The sequence below is a fragment of the Cavia porcellus genome, unplaced genomic scaffold, assembly GCF_034190915.1.
Source record: "Cavia porcellus strain 051 isolate PalLab524CR breed Dunkin Hartley unplaced genomic scaffold, mCavPor4.1 scaffold_28, whole genome shotgun sequence".
Lineage (NCBI taxonomy): Eukaryota > Metazoa > Chordata > Mammalia > Rodentia > Caviidae > Cavia > Cavia porcellus.
In genome coordinates, this window is record NW_026947511.1 from 40,148,263 (window position 1) to 40,175,797 (window position 27,535).

Below are 27,535 nucleotides of genomic sequence, written 5' to 3' on the forward strand. Positions count from 1 at the left end.
GCCCCGCTGCCAGCTAGGGGCGGCCCCGCACTCCACCCGTCCGGGAGCCCGTCGGACCCCGCCTCGTGCCGCCGCCGCCGGAGGTGAGGACGCGGCCGGGGCCGCGCGCGGGGATCCGGGCTCGGGTGCTCCGGGCCTGCGCCGCTTGGGCGCGCGCAACACGGGAAGGGAACGTGGGCTCCAGTCCCGCGTGGAGGGCGGGGGTGGGGATTGCGTGGTGCCGAGAGGCCTCGAGCCGCCCCCTTCGGTCCCCGCGTCTCCAGCGCGCGCAAGGCCGCCTCCCCTTGCGGTCCGGGTCTCCTTGACCACTCCGCCTCCCGCGATCCTTGCCTGGCATTGAGCCTGCCCATCCTCCACCGTCCAGCCCTCCTCTCCTTCCCAGCCCGGCGCCGCGTCCTCGCCCACCCCTGTCGCTAGAGTCCACGCCCGCGCGGTGCTCCCCTGCGCCCCACGGCCTCCAGCCGGTGCTGTCCCACAGGTGTCCGTGTCCGTGCCCGTCCGTGCCGCTGTCCGGGCTCCTGGACCCGGCGCCGACCATGCCCCGCGGCTGCCGCTGCCTGCGTCTCATGTGCCTCCTGTGCATCCTGGGGACGCCCGGTCAGCCGGCCCGAGGTGAGCGAGCCCCATCTCCGTTACGGTCCTGCACACCTCACCCGCGAGCACGTTGACCTCTGCCGGCCAGGACCGGCACTGCAGCTGCTCGGACCACCGGGAAGGAGAGACCTGGGAGTCTCTTTGGGAGTGGGACGATCTGTGTTGCCGGGTTTCCGAGCCTTGAATCCTCTCCCGAGTCCTGCGTCCTGGAGAGCAGACCCTGACCCAGGCTCACCGCCTCCACCTCTATGTCTTGCAGCTGATGACTGCAGCACCCACTGCGACCTGGCCCACGGCTGTTGCATGCCCGACGGCTCTTGCAGGTATCCGGACCCTCTGCTCCCCAACCACAGCCCTCCACACCAACACCCAAGTCACCCCCAGGACACAGAGTGGAGGGCCTTAGGACCCTACGTGAGCTTCACTGTTCTTCAGCAGCATGTAAAACAGGCAGGCTGCCCCCTCCGTGCCCCCACCGGGCCATTCCCCTCTGCCACTCTTGTCTGCTTCCCCACCTCCACGACTTCACCCTCCCAGGCTTGGTACAGGGATTCTGAACGTTGCTCTTCAGGTACTCAGAAGGACCTGGAGATCAGAGCCAGGAGGCAAGGGGAAGATGAGGGAAATCGAGGTGGGCCCTGGGAAGGAAAGGCTGCTGGGAGTTCTACAAAGAGGCTTTCTTGATGAGTCGAGCAACTGACTCAGTGGGGCGGCTGGACAGGTGCCGAAGCAGGAGATAAGTGCATAGTTTTAAGAAACATGAAGCTGGCAGTGGCACAGTGTTCTGGGAGGCTGAGGCAGGAGTATTGTAAGTGTAGCTCCAGCTGGGCAGTTTAGCAGTTGAGATGTTTGCCCTGGAATTCTCTAGGAAGACAGTCCTGATAACCTTTCAAGGTCTTTCTTTAAATGTTTGTGTTAAAAATGGCACTCGAGGTATTCACAGACATTATTTCTTCCTCACACAACCTGTGGAAAGTAACCTCAATTTCCAGGTGAGAAAACAGGTTCAGAGAGGTTAGACAAGGTACACAAGAAGGGCCCGAGTGCAGGTGCCTGATGGTCCGAGTGTGTGTGTGTCCTAAGCCCTACACAGCCCTACACCCACCTGGACAGGTCTGCCGTCCCATACAAAGCCTCTTGGTTTCTAGAAACTCTGTTGTGTGCCCCGCCCCTTCCCACCCAGCTGTGACCCTGTGTCTTCTTCCCATCAGGTGTGACCCCGGCTGGGAGGGGCTGCACTGTGAGCGCTGTGTGAGGATGCCTGGCTGCCAGCACGGTACCTGCCACCAGCCTTGGCAGTGCATCTGCCACAGTGGCTGGGCAGGCAAATTCTGTGATAAAGGTAGGGGGCAGGAGGTAAGCCGCTAGCTGGGGAGGCTGTGTGTCTTAGGGAACTGTCCTTCGACATTTACTAAGCAATGCTCGTGTCCTGTTTATATCCTCAAACATAGTCTTCCATCTTTTTCAGTTTTTCTTTTTTCTTTTTTTTTGGTACTGGGGGTCGAACTGATAACCTTGTGTTTACCAGGCAAACAGTTGAGCCACTGAGCTAAATCCCCAGCCCATCTTTTTCAATTTCTTAACTGTTGTGTGAATTAACCCCATGAGGGTGGAAAGGCAGCTGCTAGAAACTGTACACATTTTACAGTGAGAGATCCCAGATCACCCTGCAGGAGGGTGTGGCATAGAAGTTGCTGGGTTTTTTTTTTTTTTTTTTTTTTTTGTCTTTTTCCTTTTAATCCATACTGGGGACCAAACTCATGACTGTCTGCTTGCAAGGCAGGCTCTTATGCTGCTGAGCTAAATCCCCAGCCCCTTAGAAATTGCTGGAACAGAGCCTTGGGTCATCAGGAACCCAATGTGTCCACCACCCTAGAGCCTTCTTTGTCTGTCTCCCCTGCAGATGAGCACATCTGTACCTCACAGTCCCCCTGCCAGAATGGAGGCCAATGCGTGTATGACGGGGGTGGCGAGTACCACTGCGTGTGTCCACCTGGCTTCCACGGGCGGGAGTGCGAACGCAAGGCCGGACCCTGCGAGCAGGCAGGGTGAGTGCTGGACCCAGGGTGAGGTCCAGTCAGAAGTTGGGGACAGGATGGGGAGAGGTAGGAGTGAAGAGAGGGTGGAGGATTGAGGGTCACACTGCAGGCCACCCCATGATGAGAGTCCAGTGTTGCAGAGTGCCCCGGCTCAGGATTCTCAACTTTCCTGATGCTTTCTGAACCATTTTTCCAACAACAGCACTCAGTTAGAGCAGGAGGCAGAACGGGTCAGGTGTGACTGCTGTGGTCAGGGATTGGGAACAAGCTGGCCCACAGCCCTTAAAGAGTCCCCCACAGCAGCCTTGTGCAGATGACGAAATTTTTTGGCCCACAGGGCCGGACTTGCCCTGGTTTCCGCTTCAGGCCTGAGCGGTTTTGAGGATAAGAATAGCACACTTATCCTGAGCCCTGCCTGCCTTTGGGCCAGACCCTGTGCTCACTGCCGTGCACTTGGGAAGCTGGTACTACTTTGTTTGTTTGCTAACATTTATTCATTTGGCGGGGGAGTCCTGGGAATTGAACGCAGGAACTCAGACTTGCCAGGCAGGTGCTGCGCCACTGAGCTGAATCCTGGACTACTTTTATTCTTACAAAATAAGGTGTTTGAAATATCATGCCTATAATTTCAGCACTGTGGGAGGCAGAGGCAAGAGAACTGTGAGATCAAGCCTTATCTGGGCAGCTTAGTGACTTCAGAAAACCCTGTATTAAAAAATACACAAGGACTGGGGATGGATAGAGCCCAGTGTGAAGGCCTTGGGTTCAATCCACAGCATTGCAAAAAGTAAATAAAAATGAAATCAAATGAGATGTAGACTGAGTGACCCAAGGTGACACAGGTAGGAAGGGAGGCCAGGGCTTAGAATGCTGACCTGGGCCACCCCACAAGCATCAGAAGTATCTGTGTTCCTTTCCACTGCCACCATAGCTCCCCATGCCGGAACGGTGGGCAGTGCCAGGATGACCAGGGCTTTGCCCCCAACTTCACATGCCGCTGCCTGGCGGGCTTCGTGGGTGCTCACTGCGAGGTGAATGTAGATGACTGCCTGATGCGGCCGTGTGCCAACGGTGCCACCTGTGTGGATGGTATAAACCGCTTCTCCTGCCTCTGCCCTGAGGGGTTTGCTGGACGCTTCTGCACCATCAACCTGGATGACTGTGCCAGCCACCCATGCCAGAGAGGAGCCCGCTGCCGGGACCGTGTCCATGACTTTGATTGCCTCTGCCCCAGTGGCTATGGTGGCAAGACTTGTGAACTTGTCCTACCCGTCCCAGACCCTGCCACCACAGTGGGCACCCCCATAGGGCCCACCTCGGCAGCAGTGGTCCCAGCCACAGGGCCAGTGCCCCATAGTGCAGGCACAGGTCTGCTGCGCATCTCGGTGAAGGAGGTGGTACGGAGGCAGGAGGCTGGGCTGGGAGAGTCAAGCCTGGTGGCCCTGGTCGTGTTTGGAGCTCTCACTGCTGCCCTGGTCCTGGCCACTGTGCTGCTAACCCTGAGGGCCTGGCGCCGGGGCATCTGCCCCCCTGGACCTTGTTGCTACCCACTGCCCCACTACACCCCTGCCCGGCAGGACCAGGAGTGTCAGGTGAGCATGCTGCCAGCAGGGCTGCCCCTGTCACCAGACCTGCCCCCGGAGCCTGGCAAGACCACAGCGCTGTGATGGCGGTGGGGGCTCCGGCCCCCATCCTTGCCTCTTCCACACCTCAGACTGCAGTGATCCTTCCTCACCCCTCAGCACGGATATATGCATCAAGGGGGCTTCAGCCTCACGTCATAAATACTATTTTTTTAATACACAGAATGTTTTATCAAATAAAACTATAAAAATGCAAATGGGCTCTTGTGGCAGAAAAACCACCCACCTATAGGCTGAGGTGAGGGGCACTGGGACAGGCCTGGTCCAGGGGAAGCCTTGGAACTTGGCCCCCAAAGTAGTTCCCAAGATGACATCAGTGTTCCTGTCCCCTTTGGGAGGTGGGGAGAGGTAGAGCCTTGGAGGAGGATGTAAACAAGTGGCCAGCACTTCTGCATCAGCCCTGCTTCTCAGATGGAGGGGACAGTCCTAGGGACCGCTACCTGGGTTCAGGTTGTTCAGGAGGGGCAGTGGCTTCCTCCAGCCCACTCTGCAGCAGCTGCTGGAACATTGAGTGTCCCTGGTCATGCAGGGATGTGGGCGTGTCTAGCCCTATGACCCTTCCTGCATGGAGTACCAGCACCCGGTCAGAGTTCAGGATCGTGTTGAGTCTGCATAGGAGACAGTGGTCAGTGTGGGGGTTAGGGGATGGTGCCCTGTAGGAAGAAGCTGACTCACTGTCCCTCTCTCCCCCTCCAGACTTGCACAGAATATCCCCACAGGCTTTGGTCCCTGACAGGTGGGTCTACTGGGTCTCCTCAGACAATATGCTACCAAGAGTCAAGGCAGCGCCTGGAGAAAGGAGCCAAGATCTGAGCCTTGATCCTGCAGTCCCTAAAAGGATTGGGGGGAGGTTCAGAGTCCCCCCCAGCAGTTCTCAACCATTTTCTCTGGGTATCAGTTCACCTGTGGGCAATGGTCAGCACTGTCTTGTTGGCAAAGCGTTGGCAGATGGTTTGCTGCAGCAGCTGGTCTGTCTTCTGGTCTACACTCGCTGTGGCTTCATCAATGCAGAGAATCTGGAGCATGGTGGGGTGTGGAGAGTTGCAGCCCAAGTCACTAAGAGCGCTCCCTCTCCAGCTCTTCCCTGAGATGCTCTCCTTCCCAGCTCCCAGACACTTCCTGATTCCTTCCCAGCCCCTGCCAATGTCTTTGCCTCACCTTGGCATCTGTGAGGAGAGCCCTGGCCAGGCACAGCAGCTGCCTCTGTCCCAGGGACAAGCTCCGGCCCCTCTCGCCCACCTCACTGTCCAGGCCACCTGCAGGGCACAGCACCTTCACTGAGGGCCTCCCCCACTCCTCCCTGCTCACCATATCAGGAACAGCACTCACCAATGGAGACGACCACCTCACTCAGGTGGCACTGCTCCAGGACCTGCCACAGGGCCCTGTCCTCGTGCTGGCCCCAGGGGTCCAGGTTTTCCCGAACGGTCCCACTGAACAGGAAGGGCTCTTGGGGGATGATAGCTAGCTGGGATCTGGGGACAAGGACATGGGAGCTGGCTGGAGATGAGGCCACTTTCGAAGCACAGGTTTTAGTGATAGGACCTGCAGGAGAGCCACGGAGCCCCACCCAGTGCCTCGTTACACAGCTGGGGACGTTGAACTGAGGTGGGGCTCAGGGCAGGGCCAAAGGCACCAAAGGCCTGGACCCCATTCTTGGGAGCCCAAATCTCACTGAGGAGCCAAGACAGAGGAAGTAAACAGGCCACACAATGTGACACTGACTCCAGGGACAGCACAGGTGAGGGAGGGGACAACCAGGGTGGATGTATGAGGAAGGGACCACTCCTGAGGACCTGTAAGGTTGAGATATAAAGTGAAGCCACCACCACTTAGACGAGGTAAGGCCAGTGAACATTAAGTCCCAGGACTTAGGACCAAGCCTCCTGCCTCTTCCATGACAGGGAGCTGAGGAAACGACACTGGCCAACCTGAGGGCAGGGGATCTAGAGCCCCAGATGAGGCCACTTGTGGCCAGGGGCAACTGGCTCAAGTCTCAAGCTGTCCCACGTACCACCAGCTGAGCCCAAGGGCCAAAGGACCATGGCATGCATGGGTATAGTCTCTCAGAGCTGTGATTTAAAAGGGAAGACAAGGGCTGGGGATTTAGCTCAGCGGCATAAGCGCCTGCTTTGCAAGTGCGTGGTCGTGAGTTCAATCCCTGGTACCAATAAAAAAAAATTTTTAAAAAAAGGGAAGACAAAGCTGGAAATGTGGCCTGGGTCACAGTGAGCAAAACCAAGGCCACTGCTGACCCAGATTCTCACAGCTTCCTGCCCGTTTCATCCTCCACCTCTGCCCACATTGCCCTGGCTGTTCCAAGTTTACAGATGCCTTCTGGCCCTGCTCTAAGTGCCAGGGTTCCTGGTTGCCCCCCCCCCCCCCGCTCCAGCATCCTATCCCTGCCCCCAGACCTGAGCTCGGTCAGGTCCAGCTGACTAGTGTCCACTCCGTCTAGCAGTACCCGTCCTGCACTGGGCTCCACGAGCCGAAACAGCACCAGGAACAGGGACGACTTCCCAGAGGCTGTGCGGCCCACAATGCCCAGCTTCTCTCCAGGCTGTACACGGAAGGTCACCCCATCTAGGGCATGGGGCAGTCCTGGCCGGTACACGAGCACCACATCCTGGAACTCCACACTCCCCTGGGTCAGCCAGCTGGCCAGCTGGAAATAGAGGGAGATGGTGAGGCGAGGAGGCACAGTGCAGAGGGGTGGAAGGAGGGAGAATAACAGGAAGTGGGTGGGTAAGACAAAGGATGGGGGATGGATACAAGGGCACTGTGGGGAACATTGTGACCATGTGAACACGCTAAGGGGGCAGAGAAAGATGGTGAGGAGTCAAGGGAGGAGTGGGGAGAGACCAGGCTTTCGGAGTGGTAGGCTCTGGCCTGGGGTGGGGGATGGTGCACCTGCAGCCGGCGGCCCTGGGGCTCCTGGGCCAGGTCTCGGGAATACTCCTCCAGCCGCTCCACGCTCACCAGCATGACTTCTGTCTGCGTGAAGCTGCTCACTAGGCCTGAGAGCAGCCCCGTGAGGGACAGGGCATAGGACAGCACGAGCCCCACCAGTCCTGAGGAGATAAGCACAGTGCTAGGGAAAGGCGGCAGGCCGTAGAACCCTGGGTGCAGATTGGATGCTTATAGGAAGAGGGCGGAGAGGCAGGTTGTTGATGGGAGGCTGGTGGAAAGGATGTGGGACAGGATGGAAGAGGTCTGGGGTAGGAACAAAGGCCTGGGGTCAGGGCAAGGGGTCTGGGTGGCACCTGGGTTGGCGAGGCCCTGCTGGTGTTGCACCAGGGCAATGCCCGCAATGGCACTGACCACCACTGCCCCTATGAGCTGTAGCCGGATGTCCAGCCACTGAATTGTGGCACAGGAAGCAAACTGGCACCTCTGGTTCAGCTCCAGCAGGTGCTGGTTCTCTTCTTCGAACCTGGAGGAGCAGAGGGTAATGAGGCCACCTCACTGCTGCCGCAGTCCACCCTGACAGCTTCCCTGCAACCCACCTGCTTCCTGACAGCTGATCCACACACCTCAATTCAGCAATGCAGAGATCTCTGTGTATGCTTTTGTTTACAACCTGGGCTGCCTTTGAATTTTCTTTTCTTTTCTTTTTTTTTTGGTCTTTTTCATTTTTATCGGTACCAGGGATCGAACTCACAACTGCCTGCTTGCAAAGCAGGTGCTTATGCCGCTGAGCTAAATCCCCAGCCCCGCCTTTGAATTTTTAATCCTCTTGCCTCAGCCTCCTGAGTGCTGGGGTCATAGGTGTGTACCATCATGCCCAGGTGCTCTTTTGAAGAGGGGCCTGCGCTGCTACATGTTCTCTTCTGTTTTCATCCTTTCTCTAGGACCCTCACCCCCATCTTTTCCTCAGGAGTCCTGGGCTCCCCTTTTCCCAGGGGCCCTCTACCCTCCACCATGAGCTCTGCTTGGGATAAAGTCACTCTATGCACCTATAGGTGGCCCCAGCCGCCCGGAGCACAGGGAGGCCAGCCAACGTGTCAGCCAGGTGGGTGTAGAGCGGAGACAGTGTGAGGCTGCTCAGGCGCCGCAGCTCCCGCGAGGAGGCCCGGTAGTGGCGCTGCACTCGGTAGTACACGATGCTGAGTGGTGGCAGCAACAGCAGCAGCCAGGGCAGGCCGGAGCCCAGCACAGCCAGGAGGCCCAACAGGCCCGCCGCATTGGCCAACAGGATGTTGAGGAGGAAGGGCAGGCTGTCATCCACACACGCCACATCGGAGGAGAAGCGGTTCACCACCCGGCCTGTAGGCGTGGAGTCGAAGAAAGACACGGGTGCCTGCAGAGGGGGTGGTGGGCAAGACAGACTCTGGAGAGAAGGGGTTGACAGGGTGCCCTGGCCAGGGGTGAGGTGGGGGTTGGCCTGAGGTTAGGAAAAAAAAACAGTAAAGCATGGCCAGGGCTTGGGGGCAGAGGAGGCACCAGTGGAACATGAAGACCATACCAGGCAGGAAGGGTCCTCTGGACCCCTGGCCATCCCACCCCTTGGATGAGTGTGTCCACCTCCCTCCAAAGGCAGAGGGCTAAGATCTCTCTGGAAGCTAGGGGACTTCTGACTGGAGAGTGGCAGTTGGTAAAAAGTCAGGAGGAGTCCTGACTGCTCACGGCTAGACAGCAGGGTGAGGATTATTGGCCAAAGTCAAAGTTATAGTTAAGAGCTTGGGCTCTAGAGTCAGACAGCAACTTGAATTTCAGCTTTCTACCACTGGGAGAGGTAGGACCCCAGATGAGGGACACAGTCACCTCCAAAGGCCTTTGTTCCACTTTATCTGAAAAGTCGGGACAAACAGAATCACACCTCATTGGGCTGCTGGTATGATTAAAACACACCTGTACAGCAGTCAAGTGCTTCGCACATCTGCTTGGCACATAGTAGGTGCTCAATAATCGCTAGCTACTGAAGGTATGGTCTCAAGGACAGCCCCTTCCCTTCTCCACCTTCCCTGTCTCCCGCCTGTGCTTTTACTTTGGGAGTAGTCCTATCTTTAGGCAGGGGACAGAGCAAATGACTGTCAGTGCCTCAGTCTCCTTAGCAGTAAAACAAGGTAACGTGCCTACCTCATAGGGTTACTGTGAGGCCCTAACAAGGGATTTGTAGTAATAACAATTTCATAATTGCTAAGTGAGCACCTAACGTGTGCCATGCTGTATTCTACAACTTTCCACATGGTAATTTAATGCTTATAACAAGCATATGAGGTCAGCAGATCGGATATACATTTACAACATGGGTGGATTTTTAGAAACAGTGCCACACAAAAACTCTCAGAAACAATGCAAGCACTAATGTAGTATCATTTAAATAAATTAAAAATACAGGCACCCAAAACACAGGCATGTTGCAAAAATATACTGTTGAGCACACTTAGGATGGTTATTTATCAGGAAAGCAGGGGAAGTGGAAACAGGGTGTGGAGATAAGGGCCCTACATGATCTATAAGGTCACCACTTTGCACCGGAGGTCCAGAGGTGATGGAACCCCGAGGAAGGTTCTCTCTTTGCCCGTTTTATTAAGTGGGAAACCATTAGCAGAAATCACTGCATTCAAGGCCAGGCAGCTTTTTGCTCTGTGAGCTTCCAAGATGCCATATGCCGCACCTATCAGTGAGGGGCTACTTGATCCCGAGGACAGGGATGCTCTTGGCAGGGGACACAGGGCCAGGGCTGTCCCCCCACCCTCTCACCTGAAGGACCCGTCGGAGCAGGCGACAGTGCAGGGTGGCAGCTGCACGGAGGGTGCCTGCTGCAAAAAGCACTGCACGGAGAAGCGTGCAGAGAGAGTTGATGCCGGCGATGGTTGCGTACACGGTGAGGTAGAAAGAGACGTCGGAGGATCCATTGGGGGCCACCGTGGGCAGTGGGAACACTGGGGTGCTGGGTGGGGAGGAGGCTATGGGTAACCCAAAGTAGGGCCGCTCAGGGCTCCTTTCTTCGGCCCCCAGCCCCCACTCCACCTGGAGACCATGCTGAGACCCCTGGGCCTGTGCCCAGGCTGCTACTCACCAGAGACTCGCTGGGGAGAACAGGAGTAGTTTCGGGGAGAAGAGCCCCGAGGGTCCCTGGGTAGCAGAAGCTGGCACCTCCCCAGAGCCATTCCCTCCTGCCCTCAGCTGGGAGATCCAGTAGGACAGCCACCAGTCTGCGGCGTTTCTCGTGGCTGGATGGGATGGAGGGAGGATGTCGTGAGACATCTGTGCCCTCAACTCCTGTTCAACCCTCCTGCATCCCAGGCTCCCCGCGCACTGCCACCATCCTGCATGTTTCTGTCCAAGGCCCACTGCCCTTCCACCCTGGTGACAGCATGTGCTCCATGTAAAAGGGCCCAGCTGGGAGTCAGGTAGCTGGCCACAGGATGTGCTGGTCAGGCCCCAGGACTCTCAGAATTGGGGACAGCCCCTGTCCCAACTGTGGCCCATGCTAGGTGAGTCTCTGGAGCCAGTGCTGATCAGTACAAGGTGATGGTGATGGCCACCTGGACAGCATGCCCTTGGGGGACCGAGGAACTCCCACCTTGCATGAGGAGCAGAGACAAGAGGATGACGAGGGCCAGGACACAGCCCACGGCCCTCCAGTATGCCCGGTACACGTGCAAGGCCACGGCACCCTCCTTCTTGCTCTCCTCCTGCAGCAGGCGTCCACAGGTGCTCTGTTCCACTGCCGGGCCCTCACTTGTGTCCTCCAGACTCTGTTCCAGCGGGGCCTTGGCTGTGAGAGCCAGGGAGGTCATAGACAAATTAGGGTCTTGGAAGAGCAGGCAAGCTTTAAAACAAGACTCTCTCTGGTGTGGTGGTATAAAGCAAGCCCCCTTTTCCCACCTCTGGGCCACACCTGAGCCAGGCACTTGTCCATCCTCAGCCTGGGTTTTGGGGACAGCTTGCACCAATGGCAGAATCTCAGAGGGAGGCCCTGGAAGGTAGAAGGTGAGAGAGGAAGAGGCCACTTGGTCTACACCACACCTTCCTAAAGTGTGTGTGGTCCCAGCTCCCTGTCCCCTCCTCTCCCGCAGGGTCTTGCCCTGGATCCCCCCAACTGAGTAGAACTCATCATGTCCATCCTTCTAGAGTGTGACCAACAGAGTGGTCTATCCTCAAGGAGGATAGTCACAGACATGGTCAAAATCTGCCCACAGTCATCTCTTATTTTTGTAGAGCTTTTTAAATTCCTAACACTCAATTCCTGACATTCCTGTTGAGGCTTCATTCCTTTCTTTTCTCTGGTGAAATTGGAGATGACCATGTCCTCTGAGCCATAATCCTTTAGAGATGTTTGCTTTTTTGTTCTTCTTACAAAGAGACTGTTCTAACCTGATCATGTGTTCTTCCCAAGTCCAGAGGGATGAACATGATGGGTTCTGCTCAGACTAGTCTGAGGTCCTGGGCCTGTAAGTTCCCCAAAGCACCTGTTACAAGCCTCAAGTTCCACTTCTAAGCCAGTTTTTCGAAGGCAGGAGGGCAGGGGCAGCAGGCGCTGCACCTAAAACCCACTGTCCCTCTCTTTTCCCCCACCATCCCGGCTCCTTGACACCTTACCAGCCTGGACGAGGCGCCCGGCCTCCAGGAGCAGCACCACGTCAGCCTTCTCCAGATACTCGGTGCGGTGAGTACACAGCAACCGTGTGGTGTGGCTCAGGACTCCCAGGATGCACTTGTGCAGCAGGTGGCTGGCCACATCTGCATCCACAGCAGCCAGAGGGTCATCGAGGAGGTAGAGTTCCTTCTCCTGGGGGGAAAGGCAGGAGGGCAGGCCCTGGTCTCAGGCAGTCAGAGGGGACACAGAGAGCACTCCACAGCATGAGGGAAGGAAGTGAGACCTGGAGGTGGACTCCCCTCCAAACAGGAAAGGCGGGAGCACAGGCCAGGATTTGTAGGGACCCAGGGCCTTTAATCCTGCTTTGAATCTGCAAAGGTAGGGTGTGGTGACTGACACTTCATGGAGTTGAACAGGGAAGCAACTGGACGCAGGGAAAATGATCCCCATCCCTCCACTTGGCCAAGCTCACAAGATTCCAGACCGCCTCCCCCTCACTGCTTCTGCCACCTTTAACTTACCTGGTACACAGCTCGAGCGAGGGCAATCCTGGCCCGCTGTCCCCCACTGAGGGTCACACCCTTCTCCCCCACCTCAGTCTGGTCTCCAGCAGGCAGGACCTGGTGGAACAGCATCCAGGGGTCAGCAAGCTCCCTGAAACCTTCTGCCCATCTCTGTCCCTTCCCTTCACAGCAAAGAGATGATGCAAGTCAAGGGAGCCCAAGATAGGGTTTAACTTGGGGTAAGCAATGTGAGTCAGAGGAGAAAAGCCATGATTCCAATCTCACGCATAGATCGCTTACTATATGCTGGGTACTTTAGGAAATTATCTTGTTTGAACCTCACAAGAACCTTGTAAACTTGGTGTTATTCCCTCTCCACAAGTAAGATGAAGCTCAGGAAGATGACCTACCTTGACCACAGCTCCTAAGGGTCAGGAGATAAACCCAGACTATTTTTGGAGGTACTGAGCATCAAATCCAGAGGTTCTCTTATCACTGAGCTACATCCCAGCCCCCTCCCCTTCTATTCTCAGACAGTGTTGCTAAATTGTTCAGACTGAGCTCAAACTTGACATACTCCTGCCTCAGCCTTCTGAAGTACTGGGATTACAGGTGTGCATTACCACACACCTGGTCTAAACCCAGATTCTTAACCAGTCTGTTGCACTTACTACCCTGATTTTATAATGGACAAGGGTGACAAAGGGCCAGTATCATGTGAAAGTTTTCCCAGGCTTGCAGAGAAATGCATCCTGAGCTTTCCGATGTGTCCACTAAGTTAAGGGTCCCCATACCCAGAAGAAGAATCCATGATCCACTAGATAGGGAACGTCCTGAGGGCAAAACTGTCACTCAACCTTTTTTTCTAGTGCCCACAACAGCACCCAGGACCCAGGAGACATTTAGGGGAGAAGCGCTTGATGCAGAATCAGCCTGCCCCAGACTCAAAGTTAAAGGTCCTCCTTCCCAGGGAAGTTGTACACATATCTGCTAGGATACTGGTGACAGCCTTGGAGGGGATCCTAGGGCTTCATGGAGAAGTCCTGGAAAAGTCTACAATCTTTCTGTTGATCAATTTGGTGCCAGAAACTGTGGGTAGACAGGAACCCAAAAGACTTATGGATTTCCAAAGGAGACCTTAGCTTCCAAACCTTCTCAGTGCTCTCTGGGCTGCTGCATGGAACTGAGCCACTATCATCCTTTGAGGCCTCCAAGGATGGGGAAGCCAGCCCTGGACACTTTGGGAGGACCAGAGTCTGATGTCTGGTACTAGATCAATGATGCTCCAGGAGACACCGCCCCATCCTGGTCCGAGGTATCAGGGACACGTGGGGAGGAAAGACCAGGGCACTCACACTCAGGTCCTCATTGAGGGCGCAGGCCTCCAGCACCTCCCTGTACAACTGGGCATTGAACATCTTGCCGAAGAGGATGTTGTCTCGGATGGTGGCAAACTGGATCCAGGGCTCTTGGGTGGCCAGGCCGAAGCCCTTGGATAGCCCCCATACCGCTACCCGTCCACCCAGCCTGCAGAGCCAAGGAGTAGTGTGGGGACCAGCTCCTTGCTGAGTCCTCCATACCTAGCCCCTGAAGCCTCTTCAGCCCGCTGCCTTCTACCCAGGTCCCTCTTTGTGCAACAAGACTCTCCAGGCTGACAGCCCCAGAGGCTGAGGTTCATTCTGGACAGAGAGAGGATGAAACTGCTCCTTATTGCAGCCAAACAGCTCTGGGAGATGTGACAGCACCCTGCTGTCCCCCACTGAACACCAGTCTCTCTCAAACTCATGCTGTTCCCCAGCCGCCCCTGCAGCCCCACATTTTCAAAGAAGACCTTCACACCTTTCCTTTGCCCTCCATTACAGTGCTTCTGATGCTGGTCTGAGGCTGCAGACTCGCTGCTGTGACCACCTATCTCCCCCTGATGAGCTGGAAAGGCCCCCAAGAAAGCGGGTGTGTCTCACTTCTCTTGGTCCCCCAAAGGTGTCTGGCACACAGCAGGTGCTCAGCAAGTCGTTACCACAGGGAAGAGCCATGGACAAGGTGCACGGGGGAGGGGGGCTCATTACCTGTGCAGCTCCCCCGTGATAGCAGCCAGCAGTGAGCTCTTCCCGCAGCCCACCTTGCCCACGATGCCTACCAGTGTTCCCTGTGGGGAAGCCAAATGACAAAGATCTGTTGTTTGCAGGGGAAGGACCGAGTGTGCAGTGGTCTCCCTGAGTTGCCAACCCTCTCCTTCAGGCTTCTATCTAGGCTCCAGTTGGTCTGCAGGGAAGGAACCGCCACTCCACAGACCACTGTGCCCCAGCAGCCAGCTCTACGCTGGACTCAGAGAGGCCGATTGTTACATTCTCTGCTCAGGGCTGCTATTGGTTTTACTCAATGTGTGAAGGGCCTCTGAGGAAGCAGCTGGGCAGAGAGAATGAGAAGAAGCTGCCTAACAACCTCCACCCTGCACTTGAAGGTAGGCACCCTAGAATGAGGCAGGGGGGGCCTGCTCACAGGGCTAAGTCAACCCATGCCTGGATTTCCAATAATCCTGGGCAAAAAGCAGCACTCTACATAGATGCCACTCCTGTGATTCATAGTTTAAAATTTTCTGTTCTCAGGAGCTGATTGCAATGGCACATGCTTGTCATCACAACCTTCAGGAGGCTGAGGCAGGATTGCTCTAAGTTTTGAGGCCAGTCTGAACTACACAGAGAGACCCTTCATTTCTTGGTTGTAACTCATTCACAGTACCATCTCCCTGCTTGGAAAAAAAAAATCCAGGGATAATGGTACATGCGTATAATCCCAGCACTCAGGAGGCTGAGGCAGGAGGATCACCATGAGTTGAAGGCCAGTTTGGGCTACATAATCAGTTCAAGGTCTGCCTGGACTACACAGAGAGATCCTGTCTCAAAATTGCTGCCCCTGAAAAAGAAAAATTCCTCTGTGGAAACAGACTGGAGTCTCAGAGGCTCTAATTGTCTGTGAAGTCCCCATCCTGCCAGTCAGAAGTAACCCACTACAAAACAGGAACCATTGTATCCATGACCCTCCCTGAGAATTCAGGTTTGGGCACCAGAGGGAGCTTCTACTCCTGGTGGCTGCAGCCCCTAAGTGGGCAGGCTCTCTGCAGTGCCATCTCCTATGCAGTGGCACCTGGGTCCCTAGGGAGAAGGAGCAGGCAAAGACGGAGCTCAGTGGATAGAAGGCAGAGATCTGCAAGTTGAGGCCTGGTGTGGGGCTGTTTCTAGGACCTGGTTGTGTTGTTGCTGTGGAGTCTGCATTCATCTCTGTATTTCTATTACAAATTCTTGTTTGTTTAACGCAGCTCCAGTGGGTTTCTATGACTTTTTTTTTTTTAAAGCCTCAACACCTTAGTAAAATTCCTTTGAAAAATTCCAGCCTTGTCTTGTCTGAGCTAAGAAGAAAACAAAACTTTCAGTCCAGGCCAGAAACATGAGCCAAATGTGATAGAGGCGATTCAGCCACCACTGAAGAACTCTGGGTTGAGCTTCGGGGCAAAGGGTTGGGCTGAGGTCAGGAGAGAGTAAAAACACAAGGCTGGGGTGAGCAGGAGTCGCCTTCCTGCCAGGAATGTTACCTCTTTTGCTGTTGGTACAGCATGAGTCATAAGGTGTGACTGCTGCTTTCTACCATTTGCAAAATCTTCCTTGGAAGGGGAGGCTGGCCCTCGCCCTCAGGTCCCCAGCCTGGGGGGTGCTGGATAAGCCCTGGGGTCTGCTTGGGAACACAGCGTGATTCTGAGAGCTGTGCACCGAGGAAGGAGACTCAGAGATGAGGTTCCTCTCTTCTCAATTCGGAACCTACATGCCCAACCCTTCTACCCTCTCCTGCAGCCATTAGAGCAGCAGGCCCATCCAGCTGTGATGGGCTCAGCCCTGTGCATCTGTCCCCGAGTGCCCATCACTCCCTCACCTCCAACCAACCTTTTTCACTTTGAGGTGGCTGATGAAGGTCTCCTGACTGCTTCCAATGGGGTCCCAGGAAAACAGGGCTTCGTGCAGCTCCAGCACCGTAGATGGCTCTGAGGGGGGCTCTGGACAGAGAAGAAGCCACTCTCTCAGGGTTCTGCTTGGTCAGGAAGGTACACAGGAGGCCGCCATTGACTCACCTGCCCCTTAGCTACCTGACCAGAGTTGCTCTATCTGTCTGGCCTGCTCTGCTGGGAGGCTGCTGCCTCAGACTTCTGCCAGTAGCATCTATGCAGAATTCCTAGGTGGCTACAGCTCCTCCTAACCCCATGCCAGGTTCTGCCCCATGGCTTCCATACCTGGGCTGTAGTAGGCTTGAGGGTTGTAGTTTGGAAGGTCGAGGAAACGCTGAATCCGGTCCAAGGACACTTTGGCCTCCAAGAGACCATTGATGACCCAGGGGAAGTTGTTGAGGGGAAGAATGAGCATGCGCACCAGGGCCAAGGCCGTGAAAACCTGAGTGGGCGGAAGGGAGCAAGTATCACTGGGTCCCCAGGAGCTGCCCAAAGTCTGCTCTAGGGCGGCCTTGTGGTCAGTCTCTGGAGGGAAGATGAGGTAGTAACAGACCTAGCTGGGCAAGCTTGGGTTAGAAGTGGCAGAGGTGGCCACACTGAGTCCTTGAATTCTACATGTTCCTCCAGGGGTCCAAGTTGCTTTTGTGTGTGTGTGTGTGGTGCTAGGAGTCAAATCACAGACCTTCAACGTGCTATGTGCATGCTTTATAGTTGAGCCACACCTTAGCCCACCCACCTCCTCCCCTCCCCTGTTTGCATGGTGATAAGCATGCAGGCCTAGCTCATATTGGGACCTTTTCAGACTTTCTAGTGACAGCATTATATGTTTCTGGCCAGACCCAGCACTGGATCATGGACTTCCCCACACACAAGGCCATCAGAATGAGAGTAAAGGGACCCAACTCTAAGTCTATGTCTGCCTGACTAGAAGCTAGAATAGAAGGAAGTGTAGAGGAAGGAATTCCTTCCCAGGAGGTCCCAGAAAAGCCAGGCATGGTAGCATATGACTGTAATCTCAGCACTTGGGAAGCTGAGACAGGAGGATTGCTGGCAGTTCCAGGCCAGCCTGGGTTACATAGTGACTTTAAGGCCAACCTCAACTATGTAGTGAGGCTCTATCTCAAAAAACAAACAAACAAGACAAAAAAATCCAAGCACTTAAGACAGTGTCCCCTTGGCTGGGAAGGACATGGCAGCCAAGAATCCTCCTTCCTGCCAGGACCCAAGGCCTGAGCCATGTCTTTACCTCCCCTCCCTCCTTCCTACCCCTCCCTAATGCTGTTCTCACCTCCTAGGCCTCACCTTGGTGGCAGTGAGCTGGTGTCCCATGAGGACGTAAGTGATAAAGATGACAATGGAGATAACAACTGGCAGGGCAGCCCACAGGTACACACAGGCTGCATCCAAGTACTTGATCACTCGTAGCCGCCCCAGCTCTTGGGCCCGGCAGGCCTCTACCCGGGTTGCCATTGCCTGCTCCCACCCAAAGAACTTGATGACGCGAATGCCACTCAGCAGCTCCGTCATGAGCTGGAGGAAGGGATAAGACAGCAGCATGAAGACACTGCCTGGATGCTGGGCGGGATCCCCCAGAGTGCTAAGGGATCCCAGCAGTCCCTCACCTTAACTCGTGCATCCTTGTGCTGCAGCATCTCCTGGTTGCTGGCCATGATACGGGTGGCAATTACTTTGTTGACAGGAACCAGCAGTAGTGCCAAGACCAGACCACCCACAAAGGCCAAGCCTACCTGCTGGTACAACAGGTAGAGGGTGATGGCCAGCTGCAAGGGCAGTCCCCAGGCCTCATGGAAGCTGCCAGTGAAGTTTAGCAGCCGTTCTGAGTCAGTGCCTAGGAAATTAAGCACCTCCCCAGTAGGAGGGCGCCTGGGCCCCAGATGCAAAGCCTTGCGATACAATATGTTGAGCACTGCACCCCGGGCCTGAAGTGTCACCTTTCGTACCTCATAGCCATACTGATTCTGTAGCACAGCACCAAGCACGGCGCTGCCCGCTAGCCCCAGGGCATAGAGCAGGCCATGGCTCAGGGGCTCCTGCCCTTCCTCCAAGAAGCCCACCAGCAAGGACAGCAGCAGTGGCCCTGAGAATCCCAGCATGGTGCCCACCAGCTTTAGCAGGCCAAGGGCCAGGTAGCACCGCCCAAAGGCCCCATACAGGGCCCTCCATAGCTGGGTATCTTCCTGCCAGTGTGCCTGGAAGGCTCGGGCCACGTACGCTGGGTGCAACCTGTGGGGAAGGCGGCAAGTGTCCTCGGGCTGCCGCAGCTCTCCACAAGCCCCACGCGCCAGCAAGGGGCCCAGCCAGGCATAAGAAAGCCGTGATAGCCAACTCTCTCCATCCTCAGCCACCTCAGATTCTTGGCCCACAGAAGACAGGAAGGGTTCATGAGTCCAGGGTTCTGGTGATGGCCCCCCAGGGGCTGCCCAGCCCAGGCCATATGCCAAGACTGCAGCCAGCTGCAGAATGAGAAGACACAGACGGGCCAGGGGCCCTGGAAGCACTGGGGGCAGAAAGGTGCCTTGCTGGCAATGCCACAGCAGAGTCAGCACCAGGGCAGGGGCTGGCAGGAAGGCTGCTAGGGCCAAGGCCCAGGGCCCCCGTGAACGGCCATGAGGGGAATGTGACAATGCCCACAAGGCCAGGCTGTGGCTGGTCCAGGCCACTGCTGCCACACACCCTGCCAGCACCTCTAGTCCTATGGGACCTGGACCTGCTCCTGGTGGCAGAACAACTGGAAGGAGGTCTAGCAGTGGGAAAATGGAGAGCAGGAAGGCAGCAGCAAGTCGGAGGCGCCAGCCAGGACTAGCAGGCAGGACATAATCCGGACTCCTGGAAATATGGGAGAGGAGGACAGAGGAAGTTCATCACAGACATGGACCTCACCTCCAAGGACTCTTACCTAAAGCGAACGACCTCTCTTTCCTGCCTCGCACATGGTACCCATTTACCTTGAAATTCAGGGCCTTCCCTGGAAGCTTTCCCAAATAGACCCAGGCCACTTTCTAATTTCACACACTCTCTGATTCATTCTTTACCACAGGCATTAACAATTTTGAGTTGTTTGTACCTACCATGAAGACTCTAATTAGGGAAAAAAAAAAAAAAGGAGTTTGCGGCTAGCCTGAAAAATTTGTAAGATGCGGTCTCAAAACAAAAAGGAGCTGCAGCTCAAGAACAGAGCATTTAAATAGGGCACAGTGGAACACGCCTGTATGCCTCTAAGCCCAGTATTCCTGAGGCTGAGATGGGAAGACTGCTGTAAGTTTGAGGCCAGCCTGGGTTATGTGTTGACTTCAAAGCCAGTCTGGACTACCTAGGGAGACCCTATCTCAACAAATGAACAAACAAACAAACAAAATAGAGCACTTGCCTAGCATTCATGAGGGTCTGAGTTTAATCCCCATACTGCTAAGAATATTGAATTTGTTATGCCACTTGTTGGCAGGGCTGAGTTGCTTTATCATATCAAAATACTTTGGGGGACTTAGATTAAAACCAAAGTCAGCTTTTAAAGTGTGGAAACAAATAAAGAACACTGAACCCTTGCAGGTTGTATACTGAGCTGAAGTGTTTTTTGCTTTTTTTTTTGTTTTGTTTTGTTTTTTTTTGTCTTTTTCCTTTTTATTGGTACCGGGGATCAAACTCACGACTGTCTGCTTGCAAGGCAGGCGCTTATTGAGCTGAAGTTTTGAGTCCTTTTCCTCACTGGAGTAGCACTCTGTCCTAACTGTGATTCTGAATTCACTAATCTTCACCAACTAAGCACAAAAAGCCTGCTAGGTAAAGTGAGATAGCCACAATGTCTACTGATTATTCAAGGACTTTTCCTACCTTCCCATTACATTAAATTCTCAAAGGACTGTGTCAATTTTTTATTTTTGAGGCTGCCCTTAAACTCCGAGGCTTAAGCAATCCTCCTGCCTCAGCTCAAGCAGTTAAGACTACAGCCACAGCACAGTAGCACCTAATCCAGTTAAGACTGTGCTACTTCTATGAATAAAATAGATTTAAAAAAAAAAAAAAAAAAGGACTGTGCTACTTTTAGCAGCTCCTTCTCTGAGCTCAGTAAAGCTCTAGACCTTTGTTTCGTCCCAGGTAAGGAATCAGGATCCCTCCTAGACCAGGTAGGTCTGCTACACCTCCTACCCAAGGAAAGAGTTCATCATTCATTTCCCTAATGCTTCTTGGGTGGAGACATCTTTTCCTTCATCAACCAGGCACACCCACAGCAGACTGCTCTCTGCAGCTGGGTAGAGAATAAAAGCAGGTTTTGCACCGCCAATTTACAGCCCTAAACCCAAGAAATCAGAACCTTCAAGTTCTGATCTCTCTCTCCTCTACCTACTGTGTCCTCTCCAGAGAGTGTGCTTAACTTTACATGAACTTTTCTTAGCCTAGGAATACTGAGTTTCCACGAGGGAAGCGTTGATGAACAGGTCCTACAACTTCAACCCACGTCATCCGTATGGGCTAAAATGCTGTTCACTTAATTTTGCCTTAAATTCGTAACAGTTGTATCAGGCACCTGAAAGTCTACAATAGTAAAGATTTCTACCATGCATCAGGCCTTAAAAATACGTTAAGCATGGCACTCGCGATATGCTTAGATGCATTACTTCACTTAGCCCCTCTCAATGCTATGAGACTCGGAGAAGCTAAGTAACTCACCCAAGCACAGGCACCCTGCTGCTGAGTGGTAGCCCTCAGCTTTGATTTTGCTCCTGCCCTGCGTCAGATCTCGCGGGCAGCTGGGGGTGGAAGGGGGCTGAGAATATGGAGATGGGGGCTTCGGGCAGGGTCTGCAGATGCCAGCTCTACCCACCTCGGAGTGCCCCAGTGGCAGGCACTGAGCACGGCAAGGAACGCGTGGGGCAAGGCGCTGAGCACCAGCTGGGTGAAGCAGTGGCCGGCGGTGTCCCCCTCCCACAGCGGAAGCGGCCGCGCCGGGCTGGTGCCGCACAGCTCTGCCAGGACCCGCTCCATGAACGCCACACCTGAGCGGAAAGCGGGATGAAGAGAAGCGCGCCCCGGCCGGGTGCTCAGCCAGGCCCGCCCCGGCCACGCCCCAGGCCACGCCCCTACCGGCCCCTTGCTACTGCCCCGGCCTGGACCCGCCCCGGTCCGGACCCGCCCCAGCCTGGACCCGCCCCCGCCTCTCTTCCGCCCCTTCTTAGGCCGGGTTCACTCTCTCCATACCTCTGAGGGCGGAAAGGAAGTTTCGCTTTTTAGAGCTGGAGGATTTCAGTGGCTCGGTCACCGCACTGCCACCCTTTTCCTTTTTTGTGTCTCGCTGTGCCCAGGAATCCGGAACCTCAAACTTAAAGAAGGTGCTTGGCGCCGATTCTAAATTAAAGCTGAGCACTGAGGGAAGCAAAAGGACGTGCTCCCGATCAAGGTGGTGGGCCAGGGCTCGGAGGTCGCCCCCTAGGGGCGGGAAGACCTGTCAGGTACTGTTTGTCCCGCCCAGGCTCAGGATTCTGCTCATGCGCCGGGCTCTGAGCCTCCGATGCATTTGTACGCAGGCGCAGGGCTGCAGGCGCGATACTAAGTTCGTGGACGAAACCTTGTATTTGTACAATCCAGTTTTTACTTGCCCACGTGGAATACTTTTACTAGCTGACCCAGCACTACACTCACTAATGCATAAAGAAGTGGGAGACCAACCATGCCTCCTGTGGTGAGAAATAATGCCACTAACTTTGGTGATCTCTTGGGAAACTTTTCTAACCGTTTTGAATCTCGGTTTCTTTTTACAGTGGGGACAACAATAACAATTTTAAAGTGCAGAGAGTTGTATAAATAGTTGAAGTGTACTTGAGGAAGTGGTTTGCTAAAAAGTTGTTGAAAATGGAAAAGTATTGAGATTTTTGAACAAAACCCAATTGCAAAGGAAATACTGCAAAGAATCAATAGCTGGACTCTCATCTTACTAAAAAGCTTTTGGATGGGAAAATAAATTATCAACAGAGTGAAAAGACAACTCACAGAGTGGGAAAATTTTTAACCAGTTATTCACCAGACTAAGCACAAAGTGTCTAGAACTACAAAGAATTTTAAAAAAAAAATCACCCCCCCCAAATTTAAAGGCCCAATCCAAAAATGAGCATCTGAGATGAATATACACTTCTCAGATGAAGAAATACAAAAGAGCAAATATATGAAAAAATGTTCAACATCCCTGGTCATTCAAGAGATGCAAATTAAAATACCATTGAGATCCCATCTCACGCAGGAAAGAATGACTATTATCAAGAAATCAACCAATGACAAGTGCTACGGGGGATGAGGAGAAAAAGGAACCCTTCACTGTTGGTGGGAGTGTAGACTAGTGCAACCACTGTAGAAATTCCTCAAAAATTAGAGTTAGAAGCTCCATTTGACCCAGCTGTTCCCAGCTTTTGGGAATGGCTATCTTTCTTAAGTAATTAAAAGCATCATACCATAGCTATATATGTGCACCCATGTTTATAGCAGTACAGTTTGTAATAGCCAAATTTTGGAAACAGCCCAAATGTCCATCAGTCAAGGAATGGATAAAGAAAATGCATTTTGAAGTAGTACTCAACCATAAAAAAGAATAAACGAGAGATTTGTAACTAAATGAATGTGCCTTAAACCATACTGTTAAGTGAAGTAAATCGGACACATATGTTTAAGTATCACATTGTCTCTCTGGTATGAGAAACCGAAAGTGTAAATAATAACCAAAATATATAGAAGACACTGTGAAACAGAAAGAAATTGTTCAAAAGGAAAGCAGAACTAGAGAGGAGGAGGGGAAAAGTAAGGAAGGGAAAAGGAAAAAATCAGAAAAGGATAGAATGGAAATAAAGCTTTGTAAACAAGGAAGAAGAGTTGAAGGGAAGGGAGGGACTTGGGGAAAAAAAGGAATTAACATGTGTCATGTGCAGGTACAAATTGATGAATGTGATCATTATGTATATAAATGGTACCAGGGGCTGGGGATTTAACTAGTGGCATAAGGTCATGAGTTCAATCCCCAGCACCAAAAAAAAAAAAAAAAAAAAAAAAAATTTTTTTTGTACCAATAAACTTAAAAAGAATCAACCATGAGTTACTAAAAAAAAAAAAAAAGTAATGGGAAAACATAATCTTTATATAGTTAAGTAGACAATGTGAGTTTGAATGCTGACCCCACCAATTTTTAGCTCTGCAGTGCTAGGCAAGTTACTTAAGCATCTTAGTTTTATTATGTGTCTACCAGGCATGTATTGCTATGTTCACACATCACCTGTATATCACCTGAAGAAAAGAAACTGAACAGATAAGTAAGGTTATCCCATCTAATCTCATTGAGAAGCCTGGTATTCTTCAGTGCCAGGAATTAATGTTCCTACCTTGAAAAATGAAGAAAGTAGATTTGTATTATAAATCTACAATCAATTATCATCAGTTATCTTTGATGATTAATGAGTTATCTTGGCAATAGTGACTAGTAGTGCTAACTCACTAAGAATGACAACACATATCAGTTGAAACCTAGTCTGAATCTGAGCAAGCCACTATACCTAATTGTCTACTTGCAAGAAAAACAGGAGACTACAAGGATACAATATTATAGGTGTTCTACCAATAGATTATAAAAGCTGTAGAAGAGTCAAACATGGTAGTGCATGCTTGTAATCCCAAGGGGAGTTCAATGCCAGCCTGGACTACATAGCAAGACCCTGTCTCAAAAACAAAACAAAACAAACAAACAACCCCCCCCCCCGAAAACAAGGATATGTATGGAAGAATAATATCCACTCTTCACTGAAGGAACAGAGAAAAACTATTCTGTATGGAACCACTTCAAAGAACCTCTTTTGATGTTGTCCTGAATTGAGAACATTTAGAAAATATTGTATCAGTCAGGTTTTACTAGAGAAACAAATACAACACAAGGTATACAAATGCATAAGAGGGTGTCTGCATGCTGGAGGCTGAAGGGAGCTCTCTGCAGTGTCCCATGCAAGTCCCTACCAGGAGGCCAACTGGTCTTCAATGGAACACTGAAGAATCTGTGCCAGAAGGCTAGAGAGTCTACGCTGGAAGGCTAAAGAATCCCAGGCAAAAGCTGAACAGTCTGCACCAAAGGGAGACAGTGTCCGAGCTGAAGTGAAGACCAGAGCTCCTCCAAAGAACAAGCAACAGTCCTTCCTCGTTTCTCTTTTGCTGTAGCAGGTTACACATCCTGACATGGGGAGTCTTTTACACTCACACCATCAAGGTGCATTCTTCTTGCACAAGCTGAGGATGTTTACAAAGTAAGGTCCCTAGTCCCCTGCTGAATTACTTAAACTTCTAAACTTCTCAAGTTGACACATTGAAAAAGATCCTAGTATGGTAAAGCATGCTTCCACACCCCAGGATGCAGAGCTGCTCCGTTACTTAGTTAAACTTCTGGACTTTGCAAATTGACACAATGTAACAACCATTACAAATATCAACCTTGTTTGATCCCTTTACATTTGTGCAAGTGGAGACAGTGTCTATCCATAATTACCATCAATTTACTTTTCTCTATTCATATAAATGTATCCTTGGAAGTGTAATCTGAATAATGGAGGACATGTGAGACTCTTGTCCTAGGAAAATTACTCTCAAAATATACACATAGTGCCTATTACTTTTCCTAATGATCATTTATTTGATTTAGTATCTTAATAATGGTGTGCTAATCAGCATTTCTATATTCTTAAACAATGTGAATACTGTAATTATAAAATACTGTCTCCTCAGATCAGAACAGAATGATTGGTAAAATGGGAAATAAAAAATCCTAACTGCAGACTTTTTAATTTTCATAAGCAGATTGAGTCTGGTCTCATTTAAATTAATAGCACAAAATGGAAATAACTGTGAAAGAAGCTCCCTCCGGAGGCGAGAAAGCATAGTCTTACATTTATAATAGCAGTTTGCTTACAAAATCACACAATTCCATGAAGATAGAGCTTATTTTCTATAACCAATGAAATCTCTTGGGTCCTGCTGATACAACACTTGATTGGTGACTTCAGCTTGTTAATCGGTAGACTTTCTACCTCCTTTGATTTAAACACTGTTCTTGGCAAGCCAACTTTTTAAAAATTTTATTCTTTCTTTCTTTTTTGGGGGGACCAGGGATTGAATTCACGACCTTGTGTTTGCCAAGCGGGTACTTACACCGCTGAGTTAAACCTCTGGTGGCAAGCCAATTCTTTTTTTTTTTTTTTTTTTTTTTTGCATTTAAAAAAAAATTTTATTTTGAAAGTATAAAACAGAACAAGACAGAATAAAGCCAACTAAGATCGGACAGTGAAACTGGTACAGAACTTCACAGCAGGTTACTGGCATAACCATAATAGGTATCATAGTATATTTTGTTATCTTTATAATAGTTGTTCGTTCAATCACATATATCAAAATGAGATGAAATAGAACACTATAGAGCTTATCAACAGAATATTGAATAGAGCAGTACCATTAATTAGAAAAGAGCAAAACAGTAATAAAAATATTTGCCTTCAAAGAGATGGTAGAAGAAAGTTCCCCTTATTTGCTATGGTCAACCTCCCAGGAGACGCTCAGATTTCTGGTTCTCATTTGCTAATGGGTGGGGGGGGGTGGGGGGGTGGGGGAGAGGGTGGGGGGTGGGGAGAGGGAAGTGGGATAGGGGAAGTGGGATATTTGACTCTAGGCCTTGCATCAGTAGGTTCACTATTGCTTAGCAGGGAGGCAGGCTGGTCGTTTGGTTTCACAGTGTCCTAAGTTCCAAAATGGTGCGGATCTCAGGAGCTGCTGCTGGTTCTCCCCCTGGAAGGGCAGCAGTCTGCCACACCGCCACCACTTACCAGGGAGGGAAGGTGCTTGCTTGGGCAAGCCAATTCTTAGAAATCTATTCTCTAGATTCTAGACGGGCTCCTTTGCACCTTGCTTCTCGGAGTGTGGAAAGGTGTGCAACCTCCTGGAGAGTGTGAGATTCTTAGACTGCTCTTTTAGGGTTGCTGGCCCCTCTGGTTTTGCAAGTAATTTTCTTTTTCTTATCACTCACTGGGCATCTTACCGGCTTCACATGGGTATGGCAGATCCCTCTACAGCTCATCCATGGCCCGTATAAATTTCTGGTTCCAGTTAACATATTTCTGTGTGACATTAGATAGAGTCTTAGGAAACCTCACAGGCCATCTGGTGCCCTCTTCCTGTATGACACAGAACCACGCTGACATTTCCATGCATGGTCAAGGAGGGAGGAAAACAGGTGTAAGTCCCTGAACCCTTGAATCTTCAAGTTCAAGTTCTTTGCTTTACCTCTGATTTCCCCTTTATTCCCTGATTCAAAATATTTTTCATTTCTTCCAGAGCTGTAGAGAAAAAGATCCATGTTAGAAAATTTTGTTTCTCAATTTATTATTTATAAAATTTATAAATTGGTAGTTTTGGGTTTCCTGGGTTTTCATCCCCAAAATTTTTCTCTCAATTGTTTTCTCTGCCACAAGTTTAAAATAACGGGTTTTTTTTTGTTTTTTTTTGTTTGTTTGTTTGTTTTTTTTTTTTTTGTGGTACTGGGGATTGAACTCACGACCTCGTGCTTGCCAGGCAGGTGCTTATGCCACTGAGCAAATCCCAGCTAAAATAACAATTTTTAAATGTGAAAGTGGATGAATATATCAAAAGACACCACTAAGGCCTGGGAGTGTAAGCTCTGGTAAAGCATTTGCCTAGTATGTACAAGGTCCTGATTTGATCCTTAGTACCACAAAAATAAAAACAAAGAAACAAAAACAAAAGATAAGATACCATTAAGAAAGTAAAGAAGATGAGCTACAACTGTATATGGCAGAAAATGTATAATGACTGGCAAAAAGTTCATAAGTAGGATATATGAAAAACTTTTAAAAATCAATAATAATAAGCAAATAATTCAGTGGAAAAATAAGTGAGCAAATTGAACAAAAGATCCCCCAATACAATTGTATGAGTGCTTATTTGATGTTTCATATCTGTTAATTTTTTTTATATAGTTGGGTGTATTGGTACTTGTTGCATATATATTTATGACTGTTATCTCCTCCTTTTGGATTCTTCCGTTTATAAGGATGTAGTGACCTTTGTCTCTTAATCAGTCTTGGTTTGTAATTCATTTTGTCTGCAAATAGAATAGCTACACCTGATTTGGGGGGGAGGTTCCTGTTGTATGGAGTATTGTTTTCCAT

General features: G+C 51.5%; 2 protein-coding genes across 5 annotated transcripts; one reads left to right on the forward strand and one right to left on the reverse strand.

Annotated features, from left to right (window-relative positions):
* Window positions 1-484: 484 nt before the first annotated feature.
* On the forward strand, window positions 485-4,473 carry Dlk2 (delta like non-canonical Notch ligand 2). The gene is made up of 5 exons (XM_023566668.2): window positions 485-612; window positions 854-917; window positions 1,806-1,936; window positions 2,498-2,642; window positions 3,565-4,473. Exons 1-5 carry the CDS (start codon window positions 537-539, stop codon window positions 4,298-4,300), a joined length of 1,152 nt encoding a protein of 383 aa, XP_023422436.1. The 5' UTR covers window positions 485-536; the 3' UTR covers window positions 4,301-4,473.
* Abcc10 (ATP binding cassette subfamily C member 10) lies at window positions 4,412-21,794 on the reverse strand. Of its 4 annotated transcripts, XM_003473637.5 has the most exons (22): window positions 21,537-21,786; window positions 21,163-21,334; window positions 17,945-19,169; window positions 17,625-17,852; window positions 16,608-16,764; window positions 16,264-16,373; window positions 14,395-14,474; window positions 13,684-13,855; window positions 12,347-12,445; window positions 11,828-12,017; window positions 11,127-11,204; window positions 10,809-11,003; window positions 10,302-10,455; window positions 9,983-10,172; window positions 8,233-8,576; window positions 7,540-7,709; window positions 7,187-7,347; window positions 6,691-6,941; window positions 5,606-5,751; window positions 5,435-5,532; window positions 5,180-5,292; window positions 4,412-4,884 (listed from the first exon to the last, which is right to left on the reverse strand). In XM_003473637.5, the coding sequence occupies exons 2-22, from the start codon at window positions 21,321-21,323 to the stop codon at window positions 4,713-4,715; spliced, it is 4,494 nt and encodes a 1,497-aa protein (XP_003473685.3). In that variant the 5' UTR covers window positions 21,324-21,334; window positions 21,537-21,786; the 3' UTR covers window positions 4,412-4,712. The 4 variants fall into 4 exon arrangements, 2 of the variants coding, with proteins under 2 accessions (XP_003473685.3, XP_063094892.1); XM_063238822.1 differs by lacking the exon at window positions 21,537-21,786 and having other exon boundaries at window positions 17,945-18,070; window positions 21,163-21,264; XR_010044060.1 differs by lacking the exon at window positions 4,412-4,884 and having other exon boundaries at window positions 5,435-5,548; window positions 21,537-21,793.
* Window positions 21,795-27,535: the final 5,741 nt, after the last annotated feature.